This window comes from Trematomus bernacchii, unplaced genomic scaffold, assembly GCF_902827165.1.
Source record: "Trematomus bernacchii unplaced genomic scaffold, fTreBer1.1, whole genome shotgun sequence".
Taxonomy (NCBI): Eukaryota; Metazoa; Chordata; class Actinopteri; order Perciformes; family Nototheniidae; genus Trematomus; species Trematomus bernacchii.
This window is the reverse complement of record NW_022988043.1, coordinates 7109346-7129748: the sequence shown is the minus strand read 5'-3', so window position 1 is coordinate 7129748 and position 20403 is coordinate 7109346. Positions and strand designations below refer to the sequence as shown.

The following is a 20403-nucleotide window of genomic DNA, read 5'->3' as shown; positions in this document are numbered from 1 at the left end:
AATGTGTGGCTGTGCCCATGCTGTCTTTGGTGAGTGTGCACTTTCCCTTTTCACTTTTCTAAGGTGAGAAATTCAGAAACATATTATTAGGTGAAAATGCAAGAGGTAAAATACTTATTATAAGAATACGACATGATTTGAAGCAGAGGGAAGTCTGGTTGTAACCCTTCAGGTACGACAAGCTCTCTGAAGATGATAAATAATTTCCTATTAACTGTGTGGTTATAAGCTTGAATCTTTGAGAATAGGACTGTTTTTACAATGAAGTACATTTGCATAGAATAGGCCAATTTGCAACAAATGTCTGCATATTACCTTATTTAAATATGAACAAATGGCAAAGGAGCACATTCTGAGACAATGATGTTATTTGCAACACAAGTAAGGGTGTATTTCTCCCTCTGCGGGTGTTACACGTTTGTTGATTTGTTTTGGTCTAATTTGCTCAGCTTTAGTGCCTTCCCCCCCCCCTGGGCTATGGACAATGTACCACTGTTTCAAGATAGACCCAAAGGGCAATCTCAATATGCTACCCTTTTGCCAAACACATCGGAGGTTCAACTGATAAAACGTATATGCAAAGAGCAGAGTTTTTCCTGTAATCAATGATTACATAACGTTCTATGCATCACTGCGTCTTGTTCTGTCTGTGTGAGAAGAAAGACAGGTTTCATAACAATGTTTGGTTGGAAAAAAAGGAAGAGGACAAGGCAGAACCAGAAAGATGTGACAGAAATAATAAAACTACCCTCATATCAAAGTTATATGATATATAGGAGGACTCAATTCCCCATTTTTCTTTCTGTCCTCTTTTTCTGTTTCTTTTTTGCTTTTCGTCCCTGTTTGGTACTTTGCTTTCTTCATCTATTTCCAAATTGAGAAAGAAGGGAATGGCATTTTTTGTGGATTTAATAATGGAGGAAGCTTCACATAATCCCTGTAGTCTGAAATAGTGAGGGTAAAAGGCAAGCCCTCCGCTTGACTTTCTGTTTAGTTGTATTTGATGTCAGACCTCGCGAGGGAAAGCGGGGAGGGAAAGGGCGGAGACGCTACATTTAGAAAATACCAATCAATCAATCTTATTTTTAACATGTAACTATTTAAGGTACAAGTACAGTGACATGTTATCACCTCTGTTATTTTATGGTGAGGGTTAGTTATGTGATCACTAAAATAGGATAAATGGTGAAGCTTCTTAGGATGATGGTGCCCTAAACTCTTCCTGAGCTGCTCAGTGCTGGCATAATTGCATAATGTAATTCAGGCGATTTATTTCAGATCCGTTACAATATGCTATGTTGTTAAGGAATTGTTACCAAATGAAGTCCCTATGCTGTAATACAATGTGTTTGTTTTTTAGTTCAAAATAGTGTTGTAATTGTGTTGTTAAATGACTGTGTCTTCACTTCACATGAAAACTGTAGTTACAAGATGCAGATGAAGTTTATACAATACCTTACAAAAAGCAGCATTAACTTGTGGCCCCTCAGAGGGCTAGAGCTTTATTAGCAGTGATTACACATGTAAACCCCACAGATGGATGTATTTAAATAATTTGCTGATGCCAAAAGAGGTCACATTACCAATATTTCCACAAAAAAGGTAATGCTTTCATTTTTCATTTTCTCTCCCAGTTATTACTAGATTGGGAACCACCTGATCAAACCACCAATCTTTATTCTAAGTAAAGAATCCTAGTACCACTACTGCTTGTGAGTGAATTACAAATTGAATCCAATATTTATTATTTTTCCCTTTGACCTTTCAAAAAATAAACTTGGAGTATATGTCCCCCTTTACATTTTAGTAAATGACTTCCTTAACACAAACTGAATTGCAAAAAAATCAATAGATCATAATAAAGTGTTGTGATCAGTGTGAGCATCAAATAGTGGCTTCTGAGTGATTAGTGCATCTTGTACCATTCCTCATCCAAAGTGAAGTTAGGCAGACCAAGCTGGCTCTTTTCATGGCCATCTCCCTTGATGCCAATGACAAGCGCCAGCAGCACCTAGCCTGTATGTTGGCAAAGCAGGTAGCTGACAACACCTCATCAGGTCCCATTAGTGTCCCGCCGAGACAGATGAAGGGAGAGACCCACCAGCCTCCTGACATCCATTGGCCCTGCTGACAGTACTGCTGCGTACATTCACTGAACAGCTTCCAAGGTCAGTTAAGGTGAAAATATGCGCCTCGATAAGAGCTCATTTGAGTCTATAATATTGTATACAAGCAACACGTTGTATATTAAAATGTATTAGTCTACACGCTGACTGGATGAGATTTAATAAACTGTTCTGTTGCTCCCTGTATATCTTTCTGCGGGCTGTTTCTTTTATGCAATTACTTACTAAATGGTTGCGACAGCTTACACGTGAGGCTAATGAAAGACATGCAATACATGTGTGGATCTATGAAGTTATAAATAGTATGTGTTGAGGCCATACAGTGGCAAGTTGCAGTGTAGGTTGCCCTCTTGGTAATAACAATTATGTTTATATATTATAAGTTATATAAGATAGATTATTATCAGTCCATGGAAGTTGAGGAGGATATTTATTGTTTACATGAGGAATAAATGATATATTTTTTTTTCTTTTGAAAAATTCACATTCACAACATTGATACACAATTATAGTTAAACCATGAAATGACCTATAAGTATCCTAAGCAACTGTCAAAACGATTTTATCCTAGCAGGTTGCAGTGAAGGAATCTCATAAAATGTGGCATTTCTGTGAAAGGACTGCTTATGTGTAACTATGCTAAGGATTTTCACAGAAGTGGCTCGAAAGGCAGGAACCGAGCTCAACTGATAGGAGATAATGGTGCTGAAAGAGCATGTACTCTACCGTTCCTGTCTCACCCTGCCAAAGGCATTCCCTTCAGACTACAGTCACTATCCATTGCATAACAACCTAAAAAAGCATGCACATAAACCGGAAACATCCAACTGCATGTCTTAAGGCTACAGCACTAACATGCTGTTGCTCCTTGAATTAAAGTGCAGAACATGCACTCATGTTTGTCTCTCAATGAATTTCTAACATCTTTCTACCATTGGTAACTAACTACCAAATCAAGAAAATCTTCCCAATATCTGCTGCTATAATGTGACAGCTGTTACTTTATTTGCACAACAACACATTTCTCTTCATGAAAGATTCTACACAAGGTGTGGTAGTAATATAGGATGGATTTCCTGCTTTGTCAAAATGACAGTGTGTCAAGCCCAAACCTCTTTATCAACATCCCTCTGACAATTTGGATATTATGTGAATGGGCAAATCAAATAAACCTGAGGGGATAAGCAGACCTTTAAAACATTATTTAGAATGAGCCGACTACATAATTAACGGCTTTTAAAACACACTGGGGTGCATAATGTTGGATCACTTTTCACATTTTCTCTAACCGTTTTACTCTCTAGTAAGGCTTAATATCAGCACCACTGTAAAGTGTTCCCCTTAGGAAACTAGGCATTACACAGCTTGTTTACCCTGCATACTGCATCTATTCACATAGGCTCACAAATACATATGGACACACATGCCAGTATATGCCCAGTAAGTTACACTTTCATAATCACAGAATGTTAACACACAAGCACACACATATTCAAACATACTGTACAGAGCCCTGTGTACTGAGGTGACCTTTTATCACACATACAGTATAGGAGCAGAGACGCCTGATCTGGTTTGACTGCACAGTAATGCGCTGGGGTTAGATGGCTGTCCAGTGTGCATAACCCTCGGCAACTATATGGAGATGGAAGAATAAGCCTGTCTGTTCTCATATTCTGCCTCTGCTGAGCTGCACAGCCAGACAGCACGGCCCTTGATAAGAGTAGAGTGTCTGAGTGTGTGTGTACATAAAAAGCTGACTGCCTCCACTTGCAGTGTGTACTGTACATCTGATATGTGTATTTATTCAGACAGACAAATACATAAAATCTGCGGTACTGCCATAACCCTCACATACAACAATTCCAGTTTAACTCATCAAAACTATCTGACATTTGTTTCATCACATTCTTTTCAAGTTATATCCATTTGGACACTTATTGTACGAGTCGTGCATCACATTTTCTCTGAGAATTTGATGCTACAGCTGCAAGATAAAAACGTTTCCATAATGCTGTAGTAAGCCTTGATGTATTGCGCCAGTCTATATTGCACTGAGACCGGACATACCTTTGTTGACATAATGCAGTAATCCACCAGCAGCCCGCTTACATCACGTAAATGCAATTAAATAACACAAATCCATGACACAGTAAAGACAAATGTTCAAACAATCTTTACAGTATCAACAACGCTAAAAAAATGAGCTAGCATGTGATTGTGCTTTTATTGCACAGCTCTCCATTGTCGTCAATTCCACTTTAGGATGTTGACTTTGGACTTGTAGCCACAACATATACTAATCCACTCTTGCTCTCCCTCTCACCACTAAATCTTTCCTGAATAACAGTGTTTCTCTGCTGTGCATGTCCTGTTCTAAGCTCTGCTAACTCCGCTCAATGAGTGTGAGTGTGTGGGAGTTTGCCTGAGTGTGTATGAGAGAGAGAACATCCATTATAGGTTTTTGGATAATGACAGGCACGTAGACAATTTGGGAATGGGACACAAATCACAATGACCTTTTCTTACAAGCTTTTATATGCATACGCGGAAACCGCCCACTCATACTTTCACAAACCCACACACACTCACACAGATGCAAACAAACACACACTCACACAGAAACAGACACACACACACAGGTCACCAGATATCAGAGGAATTAATAGGACAAAAAATAACAATATCCTGACGATTAGAGCTGGGACCTTCAGACTCAAGAGGATTTGCAGCTTAACTTTTTAAGATTTAGCTACAAGACTTATGCTCAGGACCACAGTATAATTGAATAAGACATTTGCATAAGGATTACCAGTACACAGTTCTAATTCTTTTTATTTAATACCACAAAGAGATAGTTTCAGTCAAGTGAATAATGGTTATAAATAACAAAGGTAAAGAGCGCACAGGCACACAAACACACAAACACACACATACAAAAACAAACACTCTAATTGACTTTCCAGCAATAGAAGGTTTGTTTTTCACTAAAATAGCAAATGTTAACTGTAACTGTCAATGTTAACATGGTTACCATGTTTTTGTTGTGATACAAACTTGAACTGTTTCATGGCAGACAGTTAAGATCTGTCACAGCAGGAAAAACACAGAACAATATAATGATCAGTGATGGTGTCGGCATCCCATCCCAGGGCACAGTTATTGTGCATGATGGCTAACTGCTGAGTCTTCCTGAGACACTTAAATACATCCGAGCCATCTCATTTATATCATGTCCATCTGGGCTTTTCCTGCTCTGACAACTCAAAATGTCTGAGTATGGAACAGCACACACATGCAGCCAAATGAGCAGGGCTAGACATTTTAAATCAAGATGTTAATAATGAGGAAAGTAAAAACTGTGTTGTTTAACTTTTAATTTACATCTTAATATACTGAGTCATCAGTTGTGGATAATGTAATTAACTGACTGGTGGTCAGCCAAAAAAAACATAAACATTACGTTGTGGTGTGTCAGTACTAAAACAATGATGAGGTAAAAAGCTAAATATTGAAAATATCTATATAAATTCCATATTGACGGTCTCACTCTCTTACGACAGCTCTGCCAAAGGAAGACAGACAGACGAAAAGTGGACTGAAACAGGGAAATGAAGCAGTCTAATTGGTAGATTGAACCAACAGAGAGAAGAATCTAGGAGCCTGAGGTATAGTATAGATTTGTTTCAATCTGTTAAAATCTCTCTATATAGCATATTACTCATAGTTTATGAGCACATATCAAAGTTTGTATTTCTATCAGCTAAACTGCACATTGAGTATAATGCCTTGTGCGGAATGCTTTGGCAATGCTATGTGTAATATGTGGTCATGGCAATAAAGCCACTTTGTATTGTATTGAGCATTGTCTGTGATAGCACTTCTGAAACAGAGGAGTATAAGTGATGTTGAAGTCCTCTGTTCAGATGAATAAGAACTTGGACTCTACTTGCATACAAATATTCTGAAATGCTATGAATGAGTACAGCTATGATGTTTTCTATCAATGAGATTCCAACACTATGCATTTATGAAGCTGGTAACAAATGGAGTACACTTAAGATATTACAAAGAAGAACCCCAAAAAGAGTGAGCAAAAGAGTATTGCACATTCAGGGCAAATCACAATATATGTGATCTTTGTCTTGATTATAGGTCTGCATATTTAAGAGCCTGCAGACAAGAGAGTGCAAGTGTGGGCAGGGCGGGTGGGGGTGGGGGGTGCGAAGGAGCGAGGCTGAGACAGCGCAGTAAAGGGAAATCAAGAGAGAGAAAAAGAGAGGCCAGAGGGCTGGCCACAGCCAGAGGGGTTCTAATGATGCTGTCTCAATAACAGATCCATTGTGCAAGGAGTTCTGGTTGTGCTCCGATGTGCTCTGGAGGAAGACCCTTCTTTAGGGCTTCCTGGTTTGGAAACATTTCTGTGTGTTTTTTATTGTTTAAACAGTAAAAACAATAAAATGGCACCAAATATAAATGTGTTTTAAACTGTAGTATTGATAGATGTATAATAAGTCTAGTTACTTAGTATAATTGCCAGATGGTCTTAATATGAATACAGATCATTTTAGAGTCAGGATACAACTCCCTTATCTTTAAAAATTACATATTTCCGTATCAATGATAGAAATGTGATTACCAAGAGATGGTCTAAGGTAGAAAAACACAACATTATAATTATGTCGACAACTTGTACGTAAAAAACCTACATGCCAATCGACTGAATTCTGATTCTGATTCGTCTGGTAAGGGTCAATGCACATCAAGCATAAAACAGCACTACATTTCCCAGGACTTAAAGCACCTAACATCCGACCCTTTAATCTGGATGGTGTAACTATTACAGTGACTCTGATCAGCGAAAAAGATTCAGCCAAGATCAATATGTGCGCCTCCTTACCAGTCTCGATGGAATAATTGCTGTAAATAACAATGAGGCTGTTATTCAATCTGCTTGAGGATACACATTTCTAAGCTATTATCAAGCTGTGAGTTATGTCCCGTTGGGGGCCGCTGAGAGACAAGCACTTGTAGGTTCATTGAAAGGAACACATACTGTAAGAGCTGCACATCTATTCAGACGACAATGCCCCTTTATAAAAAGGTAGGACTTTTTTTGTTGTAAGATACTGTTAAGTGCTAATGCATTTCCTTGTTTGCCACGATGCATGTGGGACAGAAGCATACACTAGACCCACAACAGGGCCTGCACTAATACAGTAAACCTACGTAGAGCACATTCGTATCACGTAGTGCTGCTTGAATGGCCAACACAGCCAACTCTAGCCCCCGACCGTCATTGTCTGTCTAACATACTGTATTCATTATTAACTTACGATGTTTGCAGTGCATGCAATCACTGCATAAATCATTTCACAGCACAGCTGTTTGGCCTGAGGATCTGTGTTGTTGCAATCTAAAGTGTGCAAATGCAGCCTGTTTTCATTCACCATTTGTACTATATTTGTCTTCAACCTATGCAATTGTGAGCCAGGACCAGAAGGAAGTCAGGTGGGGTAGCATTAAGAGAGACAAAGTCTGTAAGGCAGCAGTCGGTGAGGTTTGAAACTAAAGACGTTCACCCAGGCGAACACGGTGTGTCAACAGTGACTTATTTAACTCTGTTGCATAACTCATAAAACACCGCATACATTATGCTGTTGTGTATTGTATTGTGGAGTGATGGGACAAACGTAAAACCCTTTCCTAAAAATGAATACAACCTATTATATAATGACAGACTGTTACCTAAAGCCCTTAAACTCCACTGTTGCAGGGAAGTAAAGCCATTTCACTATGAACTTGGTCACGGCCAGGTGGCCCTTATTGAGACCCTCCTCAGTCACCCTCCCACTGGCTGCTGTCGTGAGTGGGGTTTGGAATTATCTTTGGCTTGGACCAGCAAGTAGTAGAAGGAGGAGTGGGCTGGTTCATTGTAGATGAAACTTTACAAATCAATCAGCTGGCTCATGGTTACCTTTCATTATTAACCCATGTTAGTATAATGCAGTTAACTCTGTATGGGCTGTAGCATACATAACATACCGGACATTGTAACGTTACTTCTAGATGGGGCAACAACAGAGGTGTGAGACAGGCAGTTGAACTGATCATTCCTCTGCAACAAGCATTGTCCACATGGAGCCTTGCTAAGTGTAACCACACTTTTGAATGCTTCGTTCTCTCCACTATTGTCACTAAAAGATCTCTGTGGTAGTGTAGTGCACGGTGCTGCAGCGTGTGTAGGAGAGCTGCCCATCGCACACAGGCGAGAGAGAGAGAGATCCCTCATGGATTGGAAAAAACAAAATGTGCAAGATAACATCTACGTAGCAATAATAATTATAAAATATATGTTCTTAATGTGTCCTTTACTGATAGCAAAACCGATTACATCAGAGTTTATCGATACCACAGTCTTTAATAATTTAGCCCCGGGGCCAGTTTAATACCAGGTCTTAGTCCCATCCCAAGACCCAAATAAAAAAAACTGTTCTCAGACTCCATAGAGTACCTTCAGTAGTATGCACATGTCTATATGTATGATGTCTGCTCTTGCAGCTGATGTCTTGCTCAGCAGCTGTACTTTGGCGGCAGTGGTCAATTATGGAGGGTTACAGCTGTAAGAGGGAGTCTGCGGTCACTGAGTCAGGCTATGACTAACCCACAATTAGTTTGAATCTGATGTGCAGTACAACGCATCGCACTAATAGGACAGAACATGTCCTGTGCACAACACACCATTAAACTCTCACCTTCTCTTTCTTATTATTCAAGAAGTTGAATCTAAATGAATTCAGATTAACATAAATGACTAACCACCGTTACCTAACATTGTAGACATGAAAGCATCGGGAGCCTTTAATTTTTAATGTGCGCAAGAACAAAAGTGGTCAGTTGCGCTTTATCTGCACACCAAGGAGTGAATTTTCAAAAGACAAATATGCTAACCATATGCAAATGCCTCCTCCTACTGATCTCTCCCACTCAATTTGTTGGTGTTTTCTAGAGTTTAAATGAACACCAGATTAAAGCTACAATCCAGATGGGCACATTCAGGCAGCTTTGTGACGAGGTGCCAAGTGTGTCAGAGAGTAAAAACAAACAAATGGCACATTACAACTCCACCACAGTGATTCACAAAATGTTCACAACACTTTGTGCCCGTTTCTGTTCTCACTGACAGCAAATCAAACATCAAGAGGGAAGTGGAGACCGCTAGAGACAGCTACAGAGAAAGAACAGTGCTTCTACCAGAATAAAGTAAAGAGCAAGATTAAGGTAGAGGCAAAAGGTGGAGATAATAAAACAGTATGGAGCAACTGAGGGGAGCAGGAGGAGAGAAACCACAGGAGACACTGGAAGTGAGACAAAGTTGACTCTGACCGTATGTTTGCAGTCCTCTAGAGCAGGTGGTTTAGAATTAGTTTGTAGTTTTGCATATTCGTTGTAGTGTCAACAATTGATAGTTTCATGTTACACATGGGCCACTTAATATTGTTTTGATTTATTTACAATTAGGGATGTCCCGATCACCTTTTTTTGCTCCCGATCCGATTCCGATCATTTGATTTTGACAATCTGCCGATACCGATTTTTCCCGATCCGATCTTTATGCAATGCATTAAGAGAAAAAAAAGGTAACAGATAACGGCTGGTCATCCAACGCGATGAATTCAGCTATCTTGGCTGTTCTGGGGTAGTTTCTCTTTCCTTTTAAAAGTCTCTGAAAGTGTCGGTTGTTTCAGTGCCGTTACCTGAGTGGCCGCTGTGTACTCGTCGTGTTGTTGTTGGTGGTGTTTGTATTAGATTGGTCATGTTGAACGTAGCTCTGTTCTTTCCACCACGCGGAACCTCCGCCTTGCAAACATTGCATCTGGCTGTTACACTGCCTTCGCTTTCAATTTTATAATACTTCCAAACTCCTGACATTTTCTCTGTCCCGACTCCCGAGTCACCAGCTGAACGTAGCCTCTTGTTACCTTACTGCTACTATTAGACACTGCGCCCACTCTGTTGCCAGATTTGAGAGAAATAAGCAACCAGGTCTATGAAAACAAGCCCAAAAGAAGAACACATACATGATGTTGTGTAATTTTAACCCAAAACTAAGGCCTCAGGATGACTTTAAGACGTGAACATGGTCATTTTTGTTTTGTAACATTAAATAAAATGTATAAAAATATTTTATAAAAAAAAAAAAAAAAAAAAAAAAAAATTCCGATCCCCGATTTTTTTCTCCCGATCACGTGATCGGATCGGGACATCCCTATTTACGATAAACTGTCCAAACTGTTTAAACCCCCACAAGAACAACAAATCCCATGTTTTTTCTTTCTTCAACAATGTCACCTCTCGTTTCTACTTTTAATTGTTATCAATGAAAATAAAAACTTTAAAAAACTCAACATGAATATTGCATCCATGTTGAGTTTTTAAACAGACATGGACTAATTATTGGTTTTCCACCCTTTGTAGATAAACTACCGTTTTCTGAATATATGAAGAGGGCCATGGGAGTGTTGTGAAAATGAGCAGAAGGTGTGATATAATTAGAGATCGCCCTGCTCCTGCCCTGCTCCTGCCCTGCTCAGTAAACAACATGTATGATTTGTGCTGTGATTAATGAAGGCAGTTTTGCTTTCACATGTTTAGAGACAAGGGGTTGAAGGGTTGAAAATATGATACATTAAAACAAATGAGTTCGGTGTAATTATGTAAGAGCACATATTCTCAGCAGCATTTGGCAGAATAGAGCGATCACTCTCGACAGGAGCATGACACACGGCATTGTTTTTATATTATATCATCCATTAAGTATTAAAGAAAGTTACAGAGTATGCTCATTTAAATTAAATAGTTGATGGCAGCTTGCACAAAGAGAGACAATTGCTAAAAAACAATGTCTTATGATGATAAGAGGATCATCGGTGCCTCACTCCCATCACTACAGGACATATACAACTATAGTGTATATATGTCACACTGTGGGACTGCGGGAAACGCTATCTCGAGATTTCTGTATGTATAACACATGTAGAAATGTTGACAATAAAGCTGACTTTGACTTTGACTAACTCTTCATAACATTTAACTGCCCATTTTGGTTTCTTCACTGAGTTTGAGTGGCTTTGCATTTTTCTTTAGCAGATGATTCTTTTTCTGGAGATGGGCCTTGCTTATCCACTCCTCCATAAATGAACCTTAATGTTTGCATTTTGCAGTGAGTTTAAGCTGGCTAAAAGTGCCGGAAGGCGGAAGTGATCCCCTGTGACTATGTTGCTAAGCAGCCATGACAACACGTTGAACAGTGTTTTTTTGTCAGATGCAGTATTGCAGGGGAATTAGAAGTCGTAGCCGTGGTGTTTGGTCATTATAACACTGCTTTGAACTAATCAGATTTCTTGATTTGAGCTATCAGTTCTATAACTGTAAATTATTATTTGTTATCTTCACATGTGGTAGTGTTGCCAACCCATATATAATTATTGCTGTGAAGAATTGACTTCACCGTATTTGTAGGACTCAGAAAGTGTTTTTTTTATGATTCTGTATTTCTTAGTTTAAAAGGGTTTACCACAAAGATGAGGGGGTGTTCCTGAAGAGAAAAAATGGAGGGAGCTGTAGTACAAGCTCCCAGCGAGCCTACCATGTTCATGCTTTACTGTTCAATGAATCATTTACCAATGAATGATGCAAGGAAATGCTATAAAAAGGGAACGTTCCTTGGATTTAAAATGTATGTGTGCAGTAGAGTGCAGATTGTCTTGTGTGCACCTTAGTGTGTGTGTGTGTGTGTGCGTGCTTATAAGTGCACATGCTTTAGTTTGTGTGTGCATGTGTGCACATTGTAAAACAAGTGGGCCAATGCCATGCTTTCTGGGTTTTATAGTGCTGTGTGAACAGCGGCCTGCCTATGGCTGTTATTGGTTGGAGAGGAAATCATTCAGAGAAGAGAAAAAAACACTTCAAGCAAATCACTCACGTACACACGTATGCATGCAATACACAAATATACACACCACCCACGGATGCATGTGCCCTTAAACAAAGAATGTGGTTTGGGCATGTGCAGTGTGCACATTGCCTATTGCATTAACATGCTCACACATATGCACACCTGAGATTCTGAGGCAAATAGAGTTGTACAGAAAAAAAACTGGAAAAAATCGTCCTATGCACATCCAGGGCAACCTCTGCCCTATTGAGAGACAGTGCCAATTGCCGGAAGACTAACAGTATTTTTTTCGACAGAGAGACATAGAACAAGAGAGAAGGCAGCTGTACTGTAAATATTCACTCGACTGCAAGAATGTGGGAAGAACATAATAAATAGACAGCATGCAAGGATCCTTGCATCCACATATATATGAGCATACATCAGTGCCATTAAGGTACACACAAGCCAACACACACACATAAAACGGAGTCACATGAGTCCTTAGTGCTCGACAAGAAAACTCTACTTTCCTTTTGAAGTCTCCCTCATTATTAGCTTGATGACATAGACCTAACAGATAAAGAGCATTCTTCTCGAAAGAGACTCCCTGCATACAAATGGTATTATACTGTGTTTAATTGTTTGTTATATTTCTCATGTTTGTATTTTGCTTGTCTTTGAATAGTGATTGCCAAACAGCGTGATTACTTCCTCACTGTGAGGCAGTGTGTCAAGCTAGAGAGCTGTCCTAAAATAGGCATCTAGTGGCAACTGTTGTATGCTCTCAGAGGACCAAACTTCTAGCTACCACAGGTTCCCTATAACAGGATCGTTTTTCAGACCTCAAAACTAATTGACCAGAAAATGTTGAAATGGCTTTCAGGAGCCAGAAAAAAAGGTGTGCTCTTACATGTATGTATAGTACATGTAGATCAGGGCTATTCAATTGGTTTGGAATGGGGGCCGGTTGATGAAAATGATCCAAAGCAAGGGGCCGGGAAAAAGATGGCTTGAAACATGAGCAATCATATTTAAGAGCTTCAGATACAGTAAATACTACAACAGCATAGTGGAGTGCATATATTGTGTTTAATTCAATCAAACAACATAGCCCCAAGGCCTTTATAGATCTAAATGGCAAGTTCAGAACTCAGTAGGCCTACATGTTTCATTTGATTTCATTTAGGTGAAATGATCTAATCATTCACGCAGAGATGCAATCAATGACAGGAGTTGTCACTACAGTATAGTAGGTGGGTTCGAAACCCGAGCCCATCGAAGTTTTCAGGCATTGTCTACCCCTCTATCTCTCAATGTAACACCCTCTCTGGAATAAAGGCACTATGGCACAAAATAAAAAAAATAAAAAAATCTTAAAAAAAAAAAATTACTTTTTAACATTATACTCAAAGGGCCAGTAAATATCACCCCGGGGCCGGATTTGGCCCGCGGGCCGCCAATTGAATAGCCCTGATGTAGATGATTGTCTGTGTGCATGCTTGAGTGCAATCTAAATGCATGCTTTTGCTTCCAGAAGGAGTTGAAGTCAATCTCCACACAAAGCAAGCATACTTTTGTTCTGGTGAATACCAAGGTTCTTGTCCCCAGATGACATTAAGCGTATGTGACTCTGCGTGTGTTGACGGGATAAACAAAAACTCACAATCATCCGAAAACATGGCCTGTGTTGTACAAGTCCTTCGCAGGCCATCTGCTCTGCTCTACCTGCATCACTGACTGCTGCGGTGAGACGAAGCAGGGCAGGACTGTCTCTCCTCGCATACATCTGCAGTCAACCTCAGACAAGCAATCAGGCCTCTTCTCACATTTACCTGTCAGTCTTTCTCAACCTCAGAAACACACACACACACACACACACACACACATTCCGTTTCTTTGTTTCAGTGGCCTGGTTAGAGTTCTGCCTCAGTGACCAGGTGCCGACGTCAGAGCTGCTGTCTCTGTCCCTCACAAGAGCAGGGATATCACAAATATCACACATGCATGTACACAAAGCAGACACACAGTTTGCACCTGTGTGAATCATACACACAGACAAAATCTCCAGTGTTCATGCATACAGAAATATGAGGTGCTAAATCTCCCAGTCAATGATAGCATGGACGAGCAAATCTGTCAAAACGTACAGATACATAACTCAAAATATGTGAAGCATATATGCATATGCAATGTCACACACACTGCATAGCCCCCACCTTTCTGATTTGGGGTATGGCTGAAGAGGAAAATGCAGAATGGGCATGCACACACACACAAACAGAAGTTGATAGTTCAGAAGAGGAAGTGTGGTGACAGCTGTGAAATTCGGAAACAAAATCAGGCAGGAACAGCCATTCACAAACACTGGGATGTTTAGAAATCCTTCTCCACGGAAAACACCGGGATAGCACCAAAGTGAAAGAGAAATCAGGTCATGCCAAATCTCCCCCTCTGTTTTACTCCCCCTCATGTCCTAACCCTACAAATAATGGAAACCTCTGTTCAGCCCTTCAACTCTTTCAATCTCATGACCGAAATCCTTTTCTGTCTCTCACTGCTGTTAACGGTAGAGCCCCAATCACACACATAGGCCGCACAAAAACACACTGCATAGATCCAATAATCTCTCTGTCCATGCCTCCCTCCCTCATCACCTTTGCTGAACTTGGCGTTCAAAGGATAATTCAACTTTTTTTCTCCCTGTCCTTTTCATATAAATCACATGGGTCTCAATTAGAGTAGCTTATCTTTTCTACACTGTTGTAACATCAAAGTCAGAGATTACACATTTATCAAATATAGATCAATGTAAATAAGACCGTCAACTATATTTCTATTATATTGCAATTGACAAACATAAAATGTGGAAACAGAGAAATCTTAGTTTAAATGTTACTCTTATTACTTTTCTCATTCGTTAGAGTATTTTGGATTGTGTAACAGAGATGTATTCCATGCTAATTTTGGAACATCTTGTTTAATTTGCCTCCAAAGAGTCAACCAATGGTTCTAGTTTAAACAGAGTACATTTTAGAATCAGACTAAACTATGCCTAAAATCGATTTCAGCTAACATTACAGTTGTAACATGACAATGATGCTGGGTTTTTCAAAAGACATATTGTACACGTTTATATACCACTTCAAGCCATAATGTTTTGTGAAGTAAATGACTTGTCTTATTTGTCTATTGACTGCAGATAATATGAAAAGGTGTGACGGATGAAATCCCTCCAAATAAGGTTTTCTGAAGTTTCATCTCTTCTCTATCACTCTCTGTTTTCATACATTTCTACATTTTCAATGATTCAACTCAATTCTTGGCTAAATATGGGTTACTGAAAATGCTTCCAAAATGGTAAAAACTCAGCAATGACTGATTTACATATGAAGCGTTCTCTAGTAATCCTGCTATTCACACTGTGTCCTGTACAAATGTAATGCTTTTACTACAAGATAATGAAGCCCATGAAGTCTCCTCTCCTTTCCAGTATAACACAGTACAAAGAGTGTTTCAGTACATCATATTATTACAGTCCACAATACAAAGGAAAGACTGAGCAGGTTATGACATGATATGCAACAACTGATGCTATACACGGTTTTACTCTTCTATTACAAATTGCACAATGTTATCACTTGAATAGTTATTAAGGATTCCTTACAAAAAACATAAAGGAAACCTTTTTTATCCTTTTTTCTTCCATGTGTTTATTCGTTCAGGTTCTACACTGCTCTGATGTAGCAAGGAGCAACAAAACGAAGCCAATGGTACCTGTTGGGGAAATATTTTCCAAGGTCCATAACTTTAACCCAGTTTATCAGTTCATACTGTCCTAACTGAGCACAGGCACCTGTAACCTTGGCTGCTGTGCTCTCAGTGCTTTGTCTCCCTGTTCCTGCCTGTTGGCGTCAGCTGATAGAGGTGTTATGATTCTATCTTGTTATGCACAATGTTGATTATTCTCTCTGAACTAGCTAAATACATGGGTCTGGGGTAGAGTTCTTCAGAATTGACGTGGCAACTCTACCGTGAAGTCAGAACCTCTGGCTCTTGGACTTGTTTTGTGAATTCTCCGGCCGAAGCTCCTAATAAACCATCAGTGTTTGACATCAAAGCTCCAGCTCTACCCCGTGTCTCCTTCCTGAGTCGGTGACTCCCACTGCATTGCTACACAGAAGTTTTCCCCCACAGTACCTATGGAATCTAGATACCATAAATGATCTGACAGTAGAGGATAAATATATTATATCACATATAGCCTTCCAATAATAATTTCAATATGCCATGTCCTTGTCATGTTCAATGTGTCAACAACAACAAATAATATGATTCTATAGGCTCAGACTAAGAAGTTGTGGAAAGCACAAATCCATTATACTACATCTTGTTATGTTAATGTCTGGTCAGTGCGTCAATTTTCTATACATGATTTGACCCAGGCCCATTTGCTAGTTTCTTCCACTTATCTGTGAAGCATAGTGAGCCAGTGGATGAACTCTGACACACTGCATGGCTAAAGAACAGTACAACTACAAAGTGAGGACTTAATCTGGCGGCAAAAATCACAGTGACTTTCTGAGTGTGACTAATCAGGAATACACACTTCACTCTCTCTCTCTCTCTCTCTCTCTCTCTCTAACACACATGTGCAGAATCCATACCAACGACCCTCATAAAGCAGAGGACCATTGCAATGCAGCACACGATGCAGAGAGGGCCAAGAGGCAAGTTGACCCCCCCCCCTAACTGCTGCATGCTGATCATTAGAGGAAGAGAGAGAAAGAGGGAGATGGACGAGGTAGTGGTGCCAGATCCCCTGCTGCTCAATCACGTTTAATGCCTGGACAGTTCAAGATAAAAATGTCTGCTGGCCACTGATGTTAATATTACAGAAATAAAGGCAACTCTGTGATAGGGTGGCACAGGTTTTCAGTAGACAGCAAAAAACGGTTGATGAGGAAAACACCTCTCTCCCCGGTTTATAGCTCTTTAACTTTCCATCTTCAATCTTTTCTCTCTTTGATATACATCTATTCGCCTATCTATCTCTCCCCATTTCGCTCCTTTTCCGTCATTCCATCTTTGGCAGCAACAAAGAGATTAAAGAGGGATTACTTCTGACATGTCAATGTAATGTGCTGCTGGGTATGGTATTTGTTCCTTCTCATGCAGTCCTAAGTCAATATGACGCACACACAGACAGGTCAGCTTTGCGAGAGTGGGATGGAAGAAAGTTAGGGATACAGTATGAACCGTTATTGCAGAATATAAAATGTTGACATGCATAATGCTCTGTATTTCCATACCCAGGTATATCTGCTGTTTTCAAGCTTTTCTGAGAGAGAAGACTGAATGAGAAAAGAGAAGGTTTGTTTTGGGGTGATAGCCCTTGTTGTGATTCAAAGTACTTGAGGCTAGCCAGGAAATGAACTATTGATTAGAAAAAGGGTGTAGTGGAGAAAGAGTGAGGAAAAAAAGACAATAACTGAAATCACACCAACCAACCAACCACCACCCACACTGATCCTTTGTCCTCTCATTCGCTTTCACACACACTTACATAGACTTGTAATAAACCAGGAATACATTCAGCCAACCAGTAAACTACCCATTGCTTTTACTGTCTATTCTAATAATTGTAAACCACTTACTGGCCTAATTCACACTACAGGGTCAAGGAGGAATAGCTCTTCTTTCTCCTGTCGCTAAATTTGCTCCTCAAACATGCAGTATAATTGGGATTTGTATTGATTGGTTTGTTAACTGGAGGTGATTTGAGAGCCCCTACTTCGGTTTATTACACATCTTCTGCATAGCTTTATTTCAAATACTGGTCTATATCATGAACAAGAAGAGCCAGTGAGACGCTATGTCTGAAAACTATCGTCCCAGTTAGCCTGGATTTAAAAAAAAAAAAAAAAGAGACAGTCAGTCAGTGTAGAGAACCTTGACCCAGTTCCAGTAGCTGACAGAAACCTAGTTAGCCTTTACAGCTGAATGTCCCTGTCTTGTTCTTGCTAAGCCTAAAGATGTCCCACTGCTAACACTCCTATCTAAAGACACTAACAGTCAGTGAGCTGGTAAAGTTTTAGTGTCTTGCTGTGAGACACTTCCAGAACATGTGGCAGCTGATGTGATCAAACCATCCAGTCACAGGATGATCTATCTAACAAGTGGATTACACTGCCACCCCTGTAGGGCCAGCACCACAGCTTACAAGCCTGTATGAAAGATGAGGCTTCTGCACATGTGTGACTTTAATCATATTCCACCAGCCTTCCTACTGTACTGCACTAAGATTTATGTAAAACCTTATACAAAAATATTCAAACAAAATGTCAATACAACTGGGAAGCCAGTTTGTCTATTAGTATGTAAAAGGAATCCTATGTTTAGTTTACAAAATGAGAGCAATCAACCTGGTTTGATATGCATTACTGCATGTTTCATGTTCTGCACATGACATAATACACAGTCATTATGTTCCTGCTGACCTGATTAACTCATTCATGTGGCCTTGCTACTGTTGTAAGTCTGATATGGAGCACCAGCTTGGTCTACAGGCCAGAGAAGACCACAAACTAATCCAGCTCTTGGCAAATGGTGTGAAGGTAGCCACTAAATTGGCCTGGGATATGCTCTGTATATCATCTGGCCTAACTGGATAAAACGGGGCCAGTCCTTCCTCCCTGGCAGCAACATGCAGTGGGTTGAATTGGTCGCTCATAATGTGTACCATGTGTGAGCCTGGATGTGTGCGAATGTGTCTCTGTTCAAATATGGATGTGATCTTGGCAATGTGCATGATGTGGTCAAAAAACTGTTAACATAGACAGGTGCTTATCTTTCCCGCTGGGGTGTGTGTGTGTGTGTGTGTGTGTGTGTGTGTGTGTGTGTGTGTGTGTGTGTGTGTGTGTGTGTGTGTGTGTGTGTGTGTGTGTGTGTGTGTGTGTGTGTGTGTGTGTGTGTGTGTGTGTGTGTGTGTGGTCATCACTCTCACTCATTCACCTACACACTGCTCTGTCTCTGGTTTATTGCCCATTGGAGGCCACCGAGCTGTGCAACGATTACGTGAGCCCACCACCACCTCGCGTCCTCATCTCATCCTGCAAGACACGCTCACCAACGTCATCTCTCTCTCTCTCTCTCTCTCGCTCTCCATCTCCCCCCCCCCCCCCCCCCCCCCCCCCCTCTCCTTTAGTCAGAGCGGGAGGCACTGTTAAATTGCCTGAAAGAATACGCTCCCTAATGTCGAAATCACACTCAACACAACAGTGCCATATATAACCGGTGGTGGTGGAAGGCGGAAAAGACGTTGGGACATAACACGTTTTTTTTCTTTCTCTCCTGGCACTGCAGTGGCTCACCTCACGAGTCACGATGGAAAGGTGGTAATGCCATTGTGTATCAGGGAAAAAGTAGAGATTGTGCTGCTATCCTAGGTAATCCCTCTGCCATGCAGAGCAACATCACGCAATCTGAAACCACCTGTTTTCTCGCATCCTGCAGCACACAGCCATTATTGTATGTGAAATTCAAGGGAAACATTGCACATCCACCTCTATTGATCGGTCCAGATGGAGATTAATCATAATGACTTTAAAGCAATTGGAACATTTAAGTGTATACGATGATGCTCAATAAGTCCCCAACTTGATTGTAAACTAAATGTGCATGACGTCCGTAATTGTGCAAAAATAAGATATGTATTTTATCAGTCGGATAGTCCTGTATAAGAAGTGGATGTCCCAAAAAATCCACTTTGAAACACGTTTCATGTATGGTATCAACATCACGAATGCAGTCTACATTCATAGCAAAGCAAACTAATTACCACAGGACGTCAACAAAATATCCAGCAATGTTGTGATTGAAGCAGAGCAGCGCACATCGAGACTTAAAGCCCTTAATCCGTTTCCTGAGAGACGCAGAGAGCCCTATTGTGGCCGTGAATTAGAGGGGGGAAAGCGCAGTAACTCACCAATGTGGATGATTGAATCCGAGAGCGCCGACTTCCACTCCTGGCTCCAAACAACGGCAACAAGCAGCATAGCAGTGATAACTTTCATGTTGTCCAGAAATATTTCATCCAAAACCAGAAAAAACGACAGCTCTCTGAGTGAGAGCGAACAGAGTTAAAATCCCGAAAACCGAAGCTTTTTTTAGTCCATCTGTAGGGCGGTCAAGGAAATTCCCTGTAATGTCTTCCTTGATATATTATTCTCTTGACGTGAGAGCGTGATGCTTGTCTGCAGAGGGAAATAAGAGGAGATTCCCGGGTAGTCTCAGACTGGCACCCTGTTGAAATTCCTACAAACATTAAATCATATTCTG

At 40.4% G+C, this 20403-nt stretch overlaps 1 protein-coding gene across 1 annotated transcript in view; it reads right to left on the bottom strand.

Annotated features, from left to right (window-relative positions):
• The window catches only part of grid2 (glutamate receptor, ionotropic, delta 2), a 410560-nt gene extending 390422 nt beyond the window's left edge, over window positions 1-20138 (bottom strand). The window contains exon 1 of the mRNA XM_034118783.1: window positions 20051-20138. Coding sequence (XP_033974674.1) covers window positions 20051-20138 — 88 coding nt within the window. The remainder of the gene's footprint in view (window positions 1-20050) is intronic.
• Window positions 20139-20403: the final 265 nt, after the last annotated feature.